Genomic DNA, 12428 nt, shown 5'->3' on the forward strand with positions numbered 1-12428 from the left:
CGTTAAAAACAAACTCAGCTACTCTGCTGGGAAAAAAGTCCTGATTCTGTTTTGGCCGGTGTTCCTGTCTGGGTCCTGTTCTTCATTTGTGGATAACTGAGTTCTCCAGATCATGATGCTGATGATTTGTTCTTCAAAGCTGGATTCAAATTTATGTTTATCTGGAACTGTTGTCATAGCAACAAGTACTTAAACCCAAACCTGCAAAAGTGTAGCTTATTGAAGGAAAGCTGGATCAGGACCAAGAGGTTTAGGCTGAATCCCAAACGTGAACTAATGTTCGGCTATAAATGAATCTTTGTGAGCAGGATGAAGATTTTAGGTGAGGAGTTGTAGATTCTTTAGAAACCCTTTTTGATATTATTGATACATTTCTTATAATTTTATTTATTTAATCTTCACACTTCCGAGTTAAATGTGGATATGTGATAAAAAAAAAAACACAACAAAGTACTATAGTTACCCTAGTTAAACCCCATCTGAAGAACAGTTCCTGGTATGAGGCTGGTTTGTTTCTGTTGTATTCAGTTTGACTGTAACGGATTTTTAACTGTGATGACAAGGTGATGTTTCAATAAACTCAGCGACTAAATAACTTGATTTTTCCGGCTGCATGTTTGTCTTTTTAACCCCCTAAAACAAACACCGATTATTCAAGAGTCAAACCAGGACAACGCGTTGCTTTCGTCTCCCCTCCTCACACACATTCAGACAGAGTGAGTAAACAGAGTGAGTCAGCTCTGCTGTGAATCACTGAGCTGATTCAAACAGTCAACCTGAAGCTTTGAGGTTTAAATTCCGAAAGTTTTCAATATAAGTCACAGCAACAATTAATCCAGAAATACCAAAGAGCTAAATCAGTCTTTCATTTATTCATTAGTCTTTTAGGAGTCCAGGTCTGACTCAAGCAGGACTGAAGAGGTAAAACAAAAGGTGACAAAACTTTAGCTGCACTTCGTGAAGGAATAGACAGACCTGTCAGTGTCTTTCTGAAACACTCAGCTGTATTATCTTCATTAAGGCTGAGTGTTTGGAATAAAACATAATTAGAAGAACGACTGATGTGGAAGTTAAATCTGCATCAAACACAGAAGGGATTTGATTCTGGATTTGTAGATGAAAAATCAACTAAATGTATTTCTTGTCTGAGTTTGTAAACAGCTCAGAAAATGTGAATTTAAATCTTGTAAGTCTGTTATTTATATTTGGATTACAGATTGTCTATATTTACTAGAGCACTATATCATATGATTTGGGTTCTCGATTCTACCTCTGTTAAATTCAAATATTTTTTTTATTTAAAGATGATTTTTTTTGGTTGTTATTGGAAGATCATTTTTATGGTTTACAGCCCCATTCAGGCTGTATTTCTGTCTGTAGGGGAGGTGTGGTGAGTTTGACATCACCTGCTCTGCACAGTGATTTTGGACCATTGACCTGGTTCTGTTGTTCACTTTGAGCCTTGTGTTTTTATCCTGTATCTTTTTCCATTCAGTCAAACTGTCCCATTAAAAGCTGCTGAATCAGCTGTGATCAGCTCCTGTTTGCAGTGTAGCCGTGGATGTGCAGACAACTGTCACTGGATCACTGCGATGCTGAAGGAAACTTAAAAACATGAAGATTTCTGGAGCTTTATTCTGGAGGGACATCAGAGATCACGATTTCCTCAGGAAGTGGAAGTCACACTGAATCATATCAACATGTGTTTCATGTCTTTGTTCAGATCCGACTCAGTTAGGACCATTTTGACTCTACTTCACCTCACACAGTATACCCCCCCACCATGTCTGTTACAGACCAGATCCTGTCACTTCACCGGGGTTAAAATGTCCAGATTCACTGCCTTGAGTTTGGTGCCGATCCAACAACAGGTGGTGCTGCAACACATTTTTTAATGATACTTTATAACTACAACTATACTGTAATATATGTACTATATAGTATACACAATATATTATACGATACTAACTATACTATAACTACAACTTTTTGGTTGCTTTTGTCTAGAGGCAGTTAAACATTGTTGAAAGACAACAAACAGGAGCTAAATGGTTGGAACAAACGCTTAGTTCAGACTGACCCACAGGTCGTCCCAGAGTTACCTTCTACTGATTGGTGGTCTCACATCACGAGCTCTTCCTAAACCTGCCCAAGTAATTTTTGTGCCTAAACCTAACCAAACCGTAACCACCTGTTTACTATTGTTACCATGACAACGAAGCTCTAACCTTAAGGAAGCACTTCTTGTTGATTTTGACCTGGTCAGCCGTGTTGTCATTTCCTGAGGCTCCCACATTTATATGGACCTTTCCTGAAGTCTGTCCACCCATCCGACAGATGTATGTCTGTTTCTCTGTCTACTGTACCTGTCTGTCTGTTTGTCTGTCTGTCTGTTTGTTTGTCTGTCTACTGTACCCGTCTGTTTGTTTTTGGTCCTCTTCTCTGTTTCCTCTGTTCTGGACTCTGATTGGCTGCTGACAGAGAGAACACATCCCCTGGTGGAGTGTCATCATTAGACTATAAAACTGATTGTTTTTTAGTCTGATCCTGTTTTCTGAATATGACCCAACACAACACACAACTACCCAGAATGCATCACAGTTCAAACCCTGCCCTCTATTCCTCGGTGGGCGAGGCCTCCGGAGGTTCCTGTTGGTTTGGGTCGACGTAGTCCTGATTGAATGTGACGGAGTCGCTCCCCAGTTTAAACCTGTGGACTCCCAGCAGACCCTGGACAGCCTGCACACAGATTCAAAATATTAAACTTTATTAACACCGTTTGAATACATACGACTGAAATAACAAACATCATCACAAACTGATTGGACACAAACTGAACTCCACTTACAGAACTAAACTTTATTTACCTGCATATAGGTACAAGTCATCACTGTGGTGAAGATGCAGTTAAATACAAACCAAAATCCGACCACCTGCTCTGAGTTAAAGGAATATTCCACTGTAAAACTTTTATTTTGAGTAAAACTCCTGCTGTACAGAGGTGATGTGTGTTCTGATAATATCAACCAGACAGAAATGTGTCTTAAAGCTTTGTTCCAGTAAACAGAAGTACACACTGAGTTCAGTTAAACAGGTGATCAAAAGTTTTTTAGAAAAAGTTTCACTGGCAGCAGAAAGTCAGGATGGATTTCTGACTTCACGAATATTCTTAATAAGTGTGAGTTTTCTTATTTATGGCACAACATGAGGCGCTGATATGATCCGGAACTCATGAAATATCAGCTTTGCCTCAGTCTGAAGGATCAGGACTCAGGACCAACGTGATGAGGTTTATAATCATCTTACTGTTTCACCTCCAGTTTCTTGTTCTTACTTTGACAGAACTACTTCTCAAAATTCATAGTGAATATTTGTCCTTTTTACTCATATATCAGGAGGCGCTATATCTAATAATCTAATAATGAGACATTACAAATCAGTGGCAACTCCTATTTACGACAAGTCTGTTCTCCCTGTGAACACGGTATTTGTGTTGTTTTTTTGAAACTTCCTATCTGCTGGTTTTATCTGTTGTCATTCGTATTTACATACAGTTTCTACTTGCTTTACTGCTAGTGTGTGTTACTCTTTCGACATGATGTTTCTTTAAATCTCTCATCTTTTGTATTGTTTTACTGAAAGATGATTCTGTAAAGATAAGAAAGACGGAACTGGACTGACGCTCTGTGTTTCCACATCTTTACTCTGTTTAGTTGTCCCACTAAGAGAGCAACAGATTAAAGTCTGGGATCCCACTGACTTCTATTCGGTCTCAAACTGCTTCTCCAGGATCATCCAGTTTAGTTTAAAAAAAAAACAGTGGCAGATAATAAAAAATTCACCTCACACTTTGATTGTTTCATATTTTTATTTACGTGCTAATTCAGTAGCAACAAATCAAATGACCTATTTCAGTTTGAAGCCATAAAGTCACTGATTATTTATTTATTAATGAATGTATTTATTGTTTACTTAGTACGTTCTGTCATCCTAATAATGTTTATATGATGATTATTGTCGTTTGTTAATGATTTTTTTGTCCAATTTTGCTTATAATCATGAATGTAAATGACATATAGATGTTTATGTAACTAAGAGGGAACCGTTTCATAATAACTCATCTGTTGCCTTTTTTCTTTTGGGAAAACAAACAGAACCGCAAAATACATCAGGAGGAATCTGATGAATTTTATTACTATTTTAAACAGTTTTTAAAATCAGTTTCTCTGCTGCTGTGATGAGAGAATTTCACCTTTTATGGATCAACACAGTCCAATTTTATCTGACGACGTTACGATGACAGTAGTGACATCAGAGAGTCAGCAGGGGGAGGCACACACATAGAAATACACAACACATCACACACAAAACGCACATAAACACAGATAAAAACAAACAATTAAACACACACACATTACACTAACTCTTCATGTACCACCCAGTCAAACTTTTTATATCTTTATTCTTCATCATCACATCATTTTCATTCATCAAGAAACATTATGACATCATATCAAACATATCCTGACATCACTGTAACAATGGGAATTTTTTAATCAATCAGCTCCGACATCAGAGAAGGAAAACAGCATCACCCTGTTGCCACAGAAACAGGAAGGCACTATGGATGACAGGCAGTTAGCTCGACCAATCAGAGTCCAGACTGAGCTGAGGAGGAGGCACAGGAATGCTTGTTTTTTTTCTGATTGGCTAAAGGAGAGACGTAACGTTAGGTGTGTGTGTGTGTGCGTGTGTGCGTGTGTGTTTGTTTGTTTCAGGCGAGTGGAGGGCTGAACAGTTTGTTGTATTCCTCTTCAAACGACACTCTCTTCAGACGCTCCAATGACAGAAGAGTGAGACCTCCCTACACACATCACATCACACACAAAAACACACACAACAAATCACACACACAAATACATACACATAAACATGCACAAAATCACACAACATTATACACACATTTACACAACAGACACATAAACACATGACAATGTACACAATATATCACAAAAACACAACACAAAATAGACAGACACACGAACACACACACAAAAAGAGATATAAACATGTTACATGACTTTAAATAAACCTTTTATCTCCAGCACAAACATGTTGTTGGAAAGAAGTTTAAAGTTATTGAAGGTTGAGAACCGGCTTTTAGAGAAGTGGCGGTTACAGAACCAGCTGTTAGAGAACAAGTTATTGGAGAGAACCGGCTGTTAGAGAACCGGCTGTTAGAGAAAAACGGCTATTAGAGAGAATCTGCTGTTAGAGAACAAGTTATTAGAGACAACTGGCTGTTAGAGAACAAATTATTAGAGAGAACCGTCTGTTAGAGAACCGGCTGTTAGAGAAAAACGGCTATTAGAGAGAACTGGCTGTTAGAGAACAAGTTATTAGAGAGAACTGGCTGTTAGAGAACAAATTATTAGAGAGAACCGTCTGTTAGAGAACCGGCTGTTAGAGAAAAACGGCTATTAGAGAGAATCTGCTGTTAGAGAACAAGTTATTAGAGAGAACTGGCTGTTAGAGAGCAAGTTATTGGAGAGAACTGGCTGTTAGAGAACCGGCTGTTAGAGAACCGGCTGTTAGAGAAAAACGGCTATTAGAGAGAACTGGCTGTTAGAGAACAAGTTATTAGAGAGAACTGGCTGTTAGAGAACAAGTTATTAGAGAGAACTGGCTGTTAGAGAACCGGCTGTTAGAGAAAAACGGCTATTAGAGAGAACTGGCTGTTAGAGAGCAAGTTATTGGAGAGAACTGGCTGTTAGAGAACCGGCTGTTAGAGAAAAACGGCTATTAGAGAGAATCTGCTGTTAGAGAACAAGTTATTAGAGAGAACTGGCTGTTAGAGAACAAATTATTAGAGAGAACCGTCTGTTAGAGAACCGGCTGTTAGAGAAAAACGGCTATTAGAGAGAACTGGCTGTTAGAGAACAAGTTATTAGAGAGAACTGGCTGTTAAAGATAACCTGCTGTTCTGGTACGGACGAAGCTGGACACAACAACAAAACATGCATTAGTTATTCAGGGTTTTTACTGTAATTGTTCTAAAACTACAACAAAAAACAATAATCTAGTTTCTGTGAGACTGAATTGCAAAATCTTCATGAGAAAACTTTGGACCCTTTTGAGTTCTCCTGGAATCTTCTTAGTAACACCCAGAACCACAGAGAGAACCCTCGTCTCTCCTACTATCCCTTTTCCATCTTTTTTGGGGCACCCGGGACTCTATTTTAGGAGCTCAGGAACCTTTTAGGAGCCCAGGAACATTTTCAGGTGCACAGGAACCTCTTTAATAACTCTACTTGGTCCACTCTTTAAACTGACAGAACATAAAATGTTCATGTTTCTCCTTGTGTCTCCATGCAGTGTCACCTTTCAACAACAGATATCTGAAAAATTCTGGTTTGTAAAACACAGTGAAAACAAAGCAGAGCCTAAAACCAAGATTGCACAGGTTCTTAGATGTTTGTTTCACGTTGCAGATCGTGGATGTATAAATAGATCTGATTCAGCACCTCCACTGAGCCTGTGGTCACTATCGGTACTGCAACTTAAAATCCCAATTTTCCTTCTTATAATACATCTATGGTTACAGATTGGTTAGTTCCTGTAGTGGAAAAGAGCTCTCTCCCTGCTCAGGTGAGCTGTATTCTATCAGGTGTTAAAAGAGGCTGTCAGGCGACATAGTTCAGGTACGTACCCAGGTGAAGACAGAGAAGAAGGAGAAAACAATGGCTGCTCGGGCGGCATCAGCTCCTTCATTCAGAGGGTTGTCTTCTTCCTTAGAAACCTGCCACTGATTTGCCAGAAAACAGAAACCCACGAACCAGACCAGAGACCAGAGAGCTGCAGAGAACACAGGTTTTAAATGGTTATTCATGGTTATTAAACACAACTAGAGAACACGGCTTACATGTGTTTATTAAACACAGAGAACACTGTACGTGGTTAATAAAACACCAACAGGTAAAGATGATAGAGCCAGAGGAAGCAGAGTATCACCTGAAACTCCAATGTCGGCCATGACAGCCTTCTTCCTGTCCTTCACGCCGCTGATCTGAGGGAAATAAACGTCCAGCGCCATGAAAGCAGCACTGCAGAGAAAGCACAGTGTTCCCATAGCAACGGCGTAGTTGCAGGCATTCTGGTTGCGGTTGAAGATGCAGTACTCCTCCACCTCCTCAGGTCGGTTAACGTAACCTTCGTTAGCGACGCAGCCCAGGATCACGATGGAGAAGAACTGAAAGCAGAGAGGAGACTGTTAGCTCAGTGCTAACACTCCCAATAGGCTAGAAGCTAACTGCTACTGGTACTTTTGTTCTATCATTTGTAAATTGTTTGTCTGTTGTGCTGTTCTGTTTGTATTTTCTTGTTGAGTTTTATGTGTTTTATCCTATCAGGGTTGGGCATTGCAGATTATCTTAGGCTGCGAATGCTGTCGTATGAGCCTTAGTTCATGCTACATACTTATCCCAATATAAATAGATAAACAATATTCGGTTTTCTGTTGTTGATAAGTCACCAAAGTGGGAGCAGAGTGACAGAGTGAGTGAGACATTTATTCTCAGCTCTAAATCTAAGACACCACAATACCAACAACTCTCTTTGTGCTGCTTCATGTGAATGAACTTCCCACCTGTTTGTTTTGTTGTACCTGAGCACAGGTAGGTACGACCAACACCTCACAGACAGAGTTTCAAGGTAAGAAAATAACAGTCTGTCAGAGCGCTGCTGGAGCTGCCTGTTGCACCACCATTGAAAACATTTAATATTAATAATTAATTCAGTCTAAACGAATCAGATTAATCAATTTGTCCAATCAGAGCAGCAGCAGAGTTAAACAGTGAGGTTTTCTTTGAGGTAGTCTTGTGTTGAACCTCAGGAATGTTAACACCAGTCTCATGACTGAAACACTGACAACAACACAGTAACACACACAGACACACACACATACTTGTACTTCTATCTTTGTGAGGACACTCATTGACATAATGCATTCCCTGGCCCCTTACTCTAACCCTAACATAAACCTGATTCTAACCTGAACCCTAAAACAGCCCTTTGAAAGTATGAGGACAGCACAAAACGTCCTCAGTCCCAAGGTCTATAACTCAAGCAGACACACACAAACACACACACACACACACACACACACACACACACACACACACACACACACACACACACACACACAGAGAGAGAGAGAGAGAGACACAATGCTGCTCCCTAACTACACTCACACACATCCTTTTACACTGAATATAACTTTAACTACACCATAACCAGGACATTAATGGCCCTAAACTCCTCTTAACCAGAACTAACACACATTTGCTGTCAAACTAAATGCATACACAGTATATAGAAATAACTAAACTACAACCAGATAACATTAACTAACATCAGCTAAACCAGCACCAACATTATGTAACTACCACTTATTAACCAACCGAAACTTCACTAAAAGATGAACTAACTTTTATTAAACTACAACCGGGACTAACTAACACATATTAACAAACAACACACAAAAACCATCATCAGTTAATCAGACCGCTAAAAACTTAAATAAACAACCAAACCAGAATATTCATTAGCATGATTATATATATATATATATATATATATATATATATATATATGGTTGTGTGTGTGTGCGTGTGTGTGTGTGTGTGCGTGTGTGTAGGCTGACTTCAGTTTAAAGTCGACAGGACCTGTTCTGTGCGCTGAACCCACTGAAACCACATCCTTACAACACAAACTGTCAATGTCAGCTGCTGGAGATCAGCCCAGATCACACCACACCAGACCAGATCAGACCAGGTTCCTCACTCTTGGGCTGCCATCAGACCAGAATCCACCTGGCGAAACTAACTCTTGTGGTTTGGCCAAAAGAGGGGGGTTGGGGACAGGAAATCATTTGGGTTGGTTTGTGTACGTAACCTGCAGGCGTTAGCATAGCTAGCAGGCTAACAGCAGCAGTCCACAGAGTTGTAAATTAAACAGCGTTTAATGAAACATTTTATTGTCATTAACCTCTGACACTGTCCTCAGACTCACTGCAGTCAGCATCTCACCCTCTGCTGATTGGATTATTTCAGTGATAAACCTGAATGAGAGCTCAGACCCACTCCCCCTCTACGATTGGCTGGACCATGGGAACCTGGAGATGCTGAAGGTCAAAGTTGTCTGGCCATGTTCCACTGATAGTTCATGCTTGATAAATAGTTTCTGTGTTAATAAATCTTTAATCGTATTACACACCTGTAAACAGAAGAATATTTTTTTTCTTCCACTCTGTTTTCTTCTGTTTACCTGCATGACTACAGGGACCATTGGAAACACAGGTGACAGGTGAGGTGTTGCCTAAGAGATCATTAACAGACGATGACTGGAACGCACAGAATTCATTTAAACCTTTTTAACGTGTTTCTGAATCGAAACAAAGATGGCAGCCCGACAGCTACCTGGACAGGTGCTATAAATCCTTTCCATTGTGCAGCAGACAGAAGAGTTTTGGCTGTAGCTGTTGTGACCGTCTGCTGACACACGAGAGGAACAAATTGGAGCCTTAGAACTGTGAAGTGTGAGCAGTTATGTCCCTTTTATTTTTGTCATAGACTAAGTTAGTGACTAACAGGTCAACATGAAACTCTCCTGCTTCAGTCATCAGAAGAACTATCAGAAAATATCTGAACATTTTATAAAGGTCGAAGCTACAAGAAGCTGTGGACATAAAAACTGAGGGAGAGAGTTTAACTACGACTCCCAAGGTGCATTTCACTGAGAAGCAGCCAATCAAAGAGCAGTTTAAGGAGATGACAATCTGCAGGTGAAATCAGTTCACTGTTGAATTCTGGCTCAGCTGTGAATTTAGTAGCCATGGTGATATGTTTTGTTTTTACTACGATTCACACCTCTGAATAGCCTCTTCCCCTCGGCAACAGCCGCCAAGGCTCACCTGAACACGCCTGAGCACAAATGAGCACACCTGAACACGCCTTTGAATTTGACAGCTGAAATATTTCTGCAGTTTTGAGGTGAGGTGAGTTCACCAACCAAAAGTGTGAACTGTGTGATCATCATTACATCGTCATTGCATCATCAGACTCACCCAGCAGAGGATCCTCACCACAGTCTGAGGTTGTCTGATGAAGGTCAGTGGGTCAAAAGCCCCGCCCGCCTTCCCCGCCCCATACGCCTGGAAGCCATCCATCTGTCCACTTCCAGTCCCCCAGACCAGCTCACACCAGTAAGAACCAGTAAGGACCAGTTCAGCCGGGTCAGTCCACTTTAACCCACCACTTCCTTCCACTTCAGTTCATATAGATTCGAGTCAGACGAGTTCACTGCATCTGGTCAAGTCCAGTTAGTCAAAGTCGGTCCTGTAAGAGCAGTTAGTCCACTTAGTCCAGTCAGTCTCGGTGTTTGTGTGTACTGGTGTGTTTGCGGGCTCTCTTCTTCTTCTCTGCTGTTATAAACTGCTCTGTAATCTGCTCTAATCCTCCTCATCCCCCCTGAGAGGTCCTAGGGTTTTAACACCCTAAGAGCAGTCTCACAGGCTGTGAACTGCCTCCAATCTGCTCCACCAATCGCATGCTTTTATTGGTTTTAAGATTCATCATGTTAGGAGTTAGAGTTATCCAATCACAGCGAAGGAGGTGGGGTCACCGCCTGAGGGGAGGTGCTGCCTGAGAGGCTACAGTCAGGTTAAAAAAACCTCCGCTTTTTGGTTTTCCCCTTTGTACTGTCTTTCTTCTTTACTTTCTTTCTTTCTTTCTTTGTTGGAGCACCAAAATAAACTTTACTCCTCTTCGTATTCAAAGTCTCTAAATCTTAAGTGTTTCATTATAAATCCAAAAAAATACTAGGAGAAACACTGCTGCTCATAGAGATGAAGAGATATAATAAATAACAAAAAAAGAGTAAAAAATAACATAATTTAAATAGGAAAAAGATCAGATCCTCATTCATGGGTGGGGGGTGGCCAAGGCAGCATTAAAGGAGCATGGGCCCCAGGGCAACACCTTTTTCAAGCCCCCCCCTGTGGAAGCAGGACTCCTCATCGACGTCGCTGTTTCACTGTTCCTGCTCCTGGAGGGTTTTCACTCGTGTTGACCTCGGGGCTCGCAGCTTTGAAATATCCTGTCAGCGTTTATGAGTTCCACTTTCACACTTCTTTTCATTCATCTTTTGCAAAAGGGCCTGCGGCTGAAGAAAATTTCCATCTAAAAGCCAGGAATTGAAAAAACAGCAACTCATTTGTTGGACAGTAAAGACAGAGACGTCATACGTGTGACTGACATTGAGTGACATTTAACCTGCCAATCAAAGTGGTTTCTTTTTTTTTTCGGTGGTACATACCACTCAAAGTCAAAAAATTTTTTTCTTGCTGTTACTTTTGTTTTTTCTCCTCCAAGCCTCGTGGACCATTTACGTCGTCGGGCCCCGAGGCTTGAGCCACGGTAAAACCATGCACGAAAACAGCAGTGGGGGTGCCATTAAAAATCCAGTTCCAGGATACGGAAACACTGATAATTAACATTTAAAGACAAAGTTCTACAGAGAGAGAGAGAGGAAGAACAAGAAAGTAAGAGAAAAGGAAAGAAACTAAAACAGACAAGACAGGTTTATTAATATTTTTTTCAACAACAGGGTGGTTCAAAGTGTTTCCAATGAGACACAAGAGGTAAAAGACACATTAAATAGGATTTAAATGAAGTAAAACTAAATAAAATAGACGATAAACAAAGGTAAAATACAATAAAACAATTTTAAGATATAAATGACAGAGAGTGAAAATGAAATAAAATGAAATAAACTAGTAAAACACCAGTTTTCTGGACTTTAAATGTTAGAAAACTCACGGGCGGCGCGTCTCAGTGTTAAATGTATTTATCTGACCTCAGTCTCGTCTGTCAGGCAGCAGGTAAACTTCCCCCTGCAGGTAACTCTGAGCAACAATCTAACTAACTGTGTTTCTGTATGTGTCTCTGTGTGTCTTTATGTGTGTATTACTGTGTGCCTGTGTTTGTCTGTGTATTACTGTGTGTCTCTGTTTGTCTGTGTATTACTGTGTGTGTCTGTGTGTGTTAATAGGATCAGTGTGAGCTCCATCTGTCAGTCTGAAAACATTTGCAGCTCCTCGCTGGTGATTTGCTTCATTTCTCCTGCTTTTCTATTGTTTTTAATTATTTCTCTTTTATTATCCTTATTTTTTATCGACTGTCTTGATGTTAGATTTGATGACTCGCATGCGATGGTAAAATACAGATGTTATCAGCTGTCTGTCTGTCTGTCTGTGATGCAGTTTTGTCATTTGTAATTGAAAAGAATCTGAAGAAGAAGAGATTTACCTGTTTTGATGTGGTTCAGGTGTTTGACTATGGAAAGAGCTCTTTTCTAAAACCACCTGGGAA

General features: G+C 40.2%; 2 protein-coding genes across 3 annotated transcripts in view; both read right to left on the reverse strand.

Moving 5' to 3' along the window:
• Positions 1-3892: 3892 nt before the first annotated feature.
• Positions 3893-10641, reverse strand: syngr1a (synaptogyrin 1a). 2 transcript variants are annotated; one of them, XM_040156273.1, is made up of 4 exons: positions 10142-10641; positions 7012-7249; positions 6710-6855; positions 3893-4864 (listed from the first exon to the last, which is right to left on the reverse strand). In XM_040156273.1, the coding sequence occupies exons 1-4, from the start codon at positions 10223-10225 to the stop codon at positions 4775-4777; spliced, it is 558 nt and encodes a 185-aa protein (XP_040012207.1). In that variant the 5' UTR covers positions 10226-10641; the 3' UTR covers positions 3893-4774. The 2 variants fall into 2 exon arrangements, with proteins under 2 accessions (XP_040012207.1, XP_040012197.1); XM_040156263.1 differs by having other exon boundaries at positions 3894-4864; positions 10124-10641.
• Positions 10642-12116: 1475 nt separating this feature from the next.
• Positions 12117-12428, reverse strand: part of itga2b (integrin, alpha 2b) — a 24429-nt gene continuing 24117 nt past the window's right edge. The window contains exon 31 of the mRNA XM_040124183.1: positions 12117-12428. This exon is cut by the window's right edge and continues 1142 nt beyond it. The gene's annotated coding sequence lies outside the window, so the exon portion shown is untranslated.

This window comes from Xiphias gladius, chromosome 3 (assembly GCF_016859285.1).
Source record: "Xiphias gladius isolate SHS-SW01 ecotype Sanya breed wild chromosome 3, ASM1685928v1, whole genome shotgun sequence".
NCBI lineage: Eukaryota > Metazoa > Chordata > Actinopteri > Istiophoriformes > Xiphiidae > Xiphias > Xiphias gladius.

What these genes read in the sequence shown, in the direction of transcription:
- syngr1a (XM_040156263.1), bottom strand. Translation starts at nt 10,225, where the DNA reads ATGGATGGCTTCCAGGCGTATGGGGCGGGGAAGGCGGGCGGGGCTTTT. An exon ending in TGGTGAGGATCCTCTGCTGG is followed by an intron (nt 7,250 to 10,123) that starts GTGAGTCTGATG and finishes CTCTGCTTTCAG; the next exon opens with TTCTTCTCCATCGTGATCCT. An exon ending in GGCCGACATTGGAGTTTCAG is followed by an intron (nt 6,856 to 7,011) that starts GTGATACTCTGC and finishes TGTTCTCTGCAG; the next exon opens with CTCTCTGGTCTCTGGTCTGG.